Here is a 6,756-nt window from a genome sequence, read left to right as displayed (position 1 = left end):
CCCGCGGGGTGGGAGGGGGAACTCGAGCGAATGATTGACTTCCATTGTCAAGGGGACGCGTTCAACGGGGAGACCTATCAGGCTGGGAGGGCATGGGCCCCCTTGGCTCCGCTCCCGCCGTCGCCCCTGAGCCGGCGGCCGCGCGTGTTCCATTCATAGGCTCGACCTCCCGGCCGCGGCGGCATGCCCGCCCCCCGCCGCATACGACACCCATGCAATGTCTCCCATCGCGCTAGCTCACCGCGACCCGGCGGCGAGTGTTGGATGCGGCGCCGGCGTCACACTCGGCGGCCCAAAGTTAATATCTGCCCGTTTGTGGGCCGAGCGGAGGAGCGCCTGACGCAGGCCCAGGTTGGGTGGCCTCGGGCCGGAAGGGGCCGGCCCGCCCTCAGGCAATGGCTCGACTGCGTTGCATGCGCACTTACGAGTGCGACCACAGGGGAGGGCGGAGCCCGACCCCCAATCCCCCGAGCCCGCCCGGTAGCAGCAAGTTAGGGGCGCCTCCTTCTCGCGGCCGCACCGAAGGCGGCCCGACCCCATGACTTGGCTGCCTGGCGCACGGCGCACGGCGCACGGAGGGACCCCGTTCTATCCCCCCCCCCGGGGCCCAAACAACACTTTTCATCCACGAGACCCCGTACCGCCTCGTCTCGCCACACACACGTCCCCGCTCCCGGTGTCTCCTCCACACACACACACACACACACACACACACACACACACATACACACACACACACACAGACCCTGGTCTTTCTCTCTGCTGCGACATCCCCCGGCATTTGCGTATGGGGCAAAGTGGGCCAGAAGGAGCCACCCTTGACGGAGAGGCCCTCCTCAGCGCTCCCCCGACGCAAGTCAATCAGGAGCTTCTCGGCGGGGCGGCGCGGGGCTCCAGAGGCAACGGCGGAGCGCGCGGGCCTCCGTAAGCCCCCCCCCCCCCCACTCACCAGAGGAAGGCGCCGATTAGCCCTGCGGGCCAGGCGCCGCGTAAAACGGCAAGCGAGTGTACATATCGAATATGTATGCCCCAGGTCGCACGCGTTGCCCCTGGCTGCTTTCTCAAGAGAGAGAGCCCCCACCCGCGCCGCGGCCCCCGCTCTCCTGCGCGCCCCGCCCCGCCCCCCCCCCCGGGGGGGCAGGAGACACCCCCACAACGTACTCACGCCCATGTGTAGGGAGCGGGGAAAATGCAACACTTTCCTTCCCACGGACGGGCCGCCCCGGCCTTGGGTCGGGAAGGGGGGCAACTCCGAAGGCGGACGGCACGGGCTGGGCCGTCCAAACGCATGTTTCCAGCCCCCATCTCCCCGGCCGTCAGCAGGCATTTGCAAGATCGCAGACGGGCCTCGACCGGGGGCGGTACATTCCTGATTCCCTTGCCTTCGCCCGTTGATCGGCCCTCCTTGCCCCTGTGGGCACAATGGAGCGGGGCCCAGAGGGGGGGGGGGGGGGGAGGGGGGACGGGCCGGCCGCTGGACCGGCGGGCGGGCGGGCGCTTGAACAGGGGGGCGCCGGGGCACGGATAGGATAGAGATGGCCACGAGGAAAAACTATCAGCCAGTGCCCCTCGGAGTGACCTCCTCCCGGGGAACCGGTAGCACTCCTCTTCCCTCCCCTCCAGCCCGCCCCCCCCCCCGCTCCGCACCCTACTCGCGCGCGCATACCCTCCCCCCCCCCTCCCCCCACCCCAGCACACACATACATTTGTACATATATCCCCATTCAAACGCCGAGACATTCCCCGGCCCCCGATACTGGCTTTCCGGTCTCTCTCGCTTGCTCCTCGTCGCCCTCTCGCCGTCCAGCAGAGCTCGCGGGCTCTGTCCAAACACCCTACCCAAAGCTGATGCGCGGGAGCTCACCTGCCACCCCGCCCACCCTCGCCCCCCTAGCCCCCGCGCCTTGGGACATACCGCTCCCGCCGCCGCCGCCACCGCCGCTGCCTGCTTCCTCTCACCAGGCATGGGCATTCCTGTCGGCAAATGGGCCCCTCCCTCTTCGGGCATGAGCTCTTTCCCCTCGTCATCCCACTCCTCCTCGTCATCCTCGCTCCTCCCCGGCCCCTCGCGCCACCACAACCACCAGGCCGGGCTGGTGGCTGACTCGGCTCCGGCCGCCGCCGCCGCCGCCGCCACTCCTGGAGACATGTCCAACGAAACCACTCCTCCAATAAAGGCCCTCCCTTGCCATGGAGATGCTCCCCCGCCAGCTGACGAGGATGCGGCCGCGCCGCGTCACACCTTGGTCCCCCAAGGGACACCCACATCTGGCGCGGTGATCAGCAGCGGCGGCCCTCCACTGCTAGGCCAGCCCTCTCGCTATCCACACACCTTCCGCCTGGCCTCCTATTCGGAAGATGGTATGACACCCACGCAAGCCCCCCTCCTCATCAGCCATTCCTCCCTCCTCCCCGCGACTTTCCATGAGCCCTGACCGTCATTCGCCGAACAATGCGTCCTCCTTCTCTCCCTCTCTCTCTCTCTCTCTCCTTCTCCCTGTCTCTCTTTCTCTCCAGAACGAAGCAGCCATCGCCGTCGGGTGCTCCAGTCGCAGCTCGACTGCCCTCGGCCGGATCTCTATCTCAAATCGCGCTTCAAAACATCGGCCCAAGCACGGCATCACGCCCACCACACGGATGATGCATTTGCCTCGGACCCCGGGATCCCGCCTGCCCTCGGCCCGAGTAGTGCCCATCCGGAGCCCCGCGCGCGTAGCCATTCCGATGCTGATGCCTCGGCCGCCATGGCCGATCGTCACACTGAGCCCTACCTCCGGCGCCGCTCCTTCCGCGATCATGCAGATGCTCCTCCTGGGCGTGAGTACTCCTCCTCGTCGACCACCTCCGCAGCCTCCTCTCTGCCAGGTGGCCCATGGTCCCACCTACATGCGTCCGGCCGAAGTCCCCCGCCCCGCCATGTGTCCCCCCTGCCATATGCCCCGGGCCCGGACGTGCGTATGGCTGCCCTTCGGCAGGACCCTCCATTTTCCTCACATTCCGCTGCTTCCTCTTCCCCTTGCGCGCGCACGCTCTCCCCCCCCCCCCCCCCTTCTCCCTGTCTTTGTCTCTCGTGCTGTCCAAGCAGAATGGCCCACTGACACGTCGTCCATGTGACCAGTTTGTCAGCCTTGTCCATCGGAATTTGGTTCACCTGGACTATCGCCCCGATCCAGGGGTGCGACTTGCATCGTCGGCCATGCCCACCTCATCATCTCTCCTTGAGAATGATGAGCCTCCGGTCGAGCGCCTGGTCTTGACCAAGCTTGTCGGACGTGGGTCCTTTGGCAGCGTCTACCTCGGCAATCGGACACTCGCCCCGGGGCCCGGTGCGTCGGAATCCCCGCCGACCGACCCGCCCCCGGGCGACCCGCTGGCCCGCTTGGCAGTGGTCAAACTTTTGAAAGTACGTGAGAGGGAGCCCTCCCCCCGCCCTGCGGCTGTGACGGAACGAGAGCGAGCAAAAGAGCGAGAGAGAGAGAGAGAGAGAGAGAGAGAGACCTTCCTCCTTCTGTTTTTTTCTCTCTCAGTACCTCTCTCCTTGCTTTCGCCGCTCGGCCTCCCCTTGGGCTGTGTGATGTGTGATTGCCCAGTGGCTAACCCCCCTCTCTTCTTTTACCCTTTTCCTTGGGGGGCCCCCACAGCCGCATCACCTCCGCTCGGCCAATGGCGAAGTGGCCAAGGCCTTCCTTCGGGAGATCGGTCTGCTACGCATGCTTCGGCATCCGCGAATTATGCCGCTGCTCGGGTCGGGATCGCGCCTGGATGCCGACGGCGGCGAATGGTTCTATGTGATGCCCTTTTTCGAGGCGGGCTCTTTGCGCGAGTGGCTGAGCTTGGTTCGTGATGGACAGATAACACTCCAGGCAACCATGCGCCCCCCGGCCCTGCCTTCTCCTTCGCTGTCCCCCTTTCCCTCTCAGCATGAGACTAACCCCTTCTCCTTTCTCCCCCCCCCCCTCCCCATTCCCCTCTTGCCGGACGCCCCTCTCGCAGTCGCTCTTCAAGTATCTGACACTGGAGAAGAAGATCCAGATTGCAATGGACCTTCTGCATGCTGTGGCCTACCTCCATTCCCATGGGGTTGCGCACCGAGACATCAAGCCGGACAACATTTTCATCGAGTCGTCGCAAACTTTCCGCGTGTGTCTCGGCGACTTTGGAATGGTTCTCTTTGTGGCGTCGCGCTCGCGCTCGGCCGATCAAGCACGCCTCTGCTCGCTATCTTCGGCGGCACGCATCCGTGCGGATCCCGTCTCGGTGGCTGCGTGTCAGGCGGCTGCCGCCACCGGCGAAAGCCATCCCAGCGGTGTCGGCGATCCTGGGCTCTATGAATTGGCTGACCTCTCGGCCTCCGGGGGTGCCAGACGCCCAGGCGAGCTGGCAGTCGAGTGGCGCGGCTGTGGCTCATCCCCGTATGCCGCACCAGAAGTTTGGTGTGGCGCCTCGCCCGGGGAGTTGCCCAGTCTCCTGGCCACGGCTATGGTGACTCGCCTGTCGCCGACGGCTGCCGGTGAGAGTCCCACAGACCAGCAACCAGCTTCGGACGATCGCCCTGGCGACGGGACGGAGCCTCGCACCGGGTCCCTCGATGAGGAAGCCCTCATCGATGGACCCTTTCGTGCGGACGTCTGGTCCGTTGGTTCGGTGCTATATGAGCTATTTTCGTACGATCAGCCCTTCTCCCCTGCTGGCACTTTCTCCCTCTCTCTCCTCTCTCCTCTCCTCTTCCTCTCCTCCTCTCCTCCTCTCCTCCTCTCCTCCTCTCCTCCTCTCCTCCTCTCTTCCTACTGCCCTTGAGCCCTTCGCTCCTGCTATCTGGCCTTCCTGACCGTCCGACAAAATGGCCCCCCTCGGAACAGCCTCGAGACCCCCTATCGCCCGGCGGACCCATCAGCCTTCATGCGGAATGTGCGCGATCACTCCCCGGAGCCCTTGTCACCAAGTGACTTCTCATCCAGCAGCAGCTCCCTGTCGCTGTACAGCGCGGCTGGGCCTGATGCGCTGGCAGATTCCGCGGCCAATGACTCGGACCCTGGGTCGCCACCCGTAGGCCTGGCATCCATTAGTCTGTCTGGGGCAGCCGGCTCGTCAACCCCCCCGCCGGGGGCCTTCCCCCCGCCGGCGCATCCGCACCCGCACCATCCCCACTATCATCACTTTCTCCAGCGAGCACCGGTGGACATCCCCCATCAGCGCCCGATCTTCGAAGAACTCCATGGCCCGGGGACACCGCCGGAACCGGCAACCATCGCCCCGGGCCATGACAGTTCCCTTGCGGGATCGCCGCCGACCACTGCTGCAATGGGGATGCTGCTTTCAAGCTCGCTGCCGGATGACTCGACCATCCTCTCGTCCCCCGGGTCGCCTATGTCTTCGTCGGAAATCCGCTGCAACCAGTGGTTCGGTCTCATCCATGATATGCTGGCCTTTGTTCCAGGCGATCGGCCCACCGCGCGTGAGGCCCTCGAGCGCAGCTTGCAATTCCACCTTCCACCGGGGGTGGTTGTCCCGACGGCTGATGATCTGGCCGATTTGGATGCTGCCGCCAGTGCAACCACATTTGCCACCCTGCCCGGCACCACCGGGGCTTGCCGGATGGATGTCCGCGGCGACGAAGCCGGCACCTCTCCGGCGCCTCTGGCCAGCTCGCGAGCGCCGTTGCCCATTCCATCTGGTGGTGGGTCATTTCCCCGGGAACCACTGGCGGGACCTCCGCCTCGGGGGCTCCCCCTTCCCCCGGCAGCCGGGGCTGCTTCTACAGCTAGCAGCTCCCTTGGCCTGGCGCGGTCTGCTCGGGACAATGCCCCGCCCGTGGTCACTGGGCCGAGTGCCGACAGCCCTCCGGCCGATTCCCCGGCCTCCCTCCATCGCCCGCCGTCGGCCTCCCCGTCTGGCGGTATCTCCTCCCGGCAGCCGGCCGGCCTTGCCATGCAACCACGCTCTTCACATTCGCCTGCTGGAACTGGCCGAGGTGGGCTGGTGGCCGCCAGTACATCGCGCCCGGTGCGTCGTCCGGCTGCCACGGCCGCCCTCTATCAGCAACAGCAGACCCCGCTCGCAGAACGCCCGGGATTCCGCACCGGCGGCTTCTCTCAGGGCGGGTCCCCTCCAGCCGATGAGAACCCCTCGCGTGCTAGCTACGCCCAACTCCTCCGCCTTTCGGCTGCTGCCAGCCGACGACCTCACTCCTCACGGCCACCGCCCCGGCAGTGATCCGCACATCACGAAGCAGAGTCCGATCTGTGTCCCTTGCTTCGCCCTTGTTCCGCACCGTTTCGCACCTTTTTTTTTTTTGCCGGCCCGCCCGCCTTCCCCTCCCCCTTCCCCCTTGTATTTGTAGTCCTTCTCCCAACCACCACCCATCCATCTGTTCACATCTGCCTTTGTGTGAGGCGGTACACGAGTGTGATATGTATAAATATACCCATATGTTTACATGTGTATATCCCTCACGCGCAACCCCCGCATGTCTTCCAGATCCGGCTCTTTGATTGTGGACCGCGCCCAACCAAGCCACACTGGAATGGGAGGGCAGTCTCACGGGGAGGAAAGGGCCAGGGACATGAAAGAGCGGGACACCGATGGCAACCTAAAAGTAGGCTGTTCCTCGGAGGGTGGACGCATGCCAACACCTGCCACCCCATGTGCCAATGGAGCATGTCTCCCGTGGGAGAGGCCATGCCCCGCTGCGGCTTCTCTGGGGAGTGTGCGAGCGGGCCGAGTGCGAACGGGCCGAGTGTTCGTGGGGGGGGGGGG

At 65.6% G+C, this 6,756-nt stretch overlaps 1 protein-coding gene across 1 annotated transcript; it reads left to right on the top strand.

Annotated features, from left to right (window-relative positions):
* Positions 1-2,006: 2,006 nt before the first annotated feature.
* On the top strand, positions 2,007-6,443 carry H696_00615 (serine/threonine protein kinase; the record flags this gene model as incomplete). The annotated part of the gene is made up of 6 exons (XM_009494495.1): positions 2,007-2,361; positions 2,518-2,951; positions 3,119-3,403; positions 3,642-3,836; positions 3,994-4,664; positions 4,860-6,443. 6 exons carry the CDS (start codon positions 2,007-2,009, stop codon positions 6,211-6,213), a joined length of 3,294 nt encoding a protein of 1,097 aa, XP_009492770.1. The 3' UTR covers positions 6,214-6,443.
* Positions 6,444-6,756: the final 313 nt, after the last annotated feature.

This window comes from Fonticula alba (genome assembly GCF_000388065.1).
Source record: "Fonticula alba strain ATCC 38817 unplaced genomic scaffold supercont2.1, whole genome shotgun sequence".
Lineage (NCBI taxonomy): Eukaryota > Rotosphaerida > Fonticulaceae > Fonticula > Fonticula alba.
Note: the sequence above shows the minus strand (reverse complement) of the source record. Positions and strands in the feature narration are given on the sequence as shown.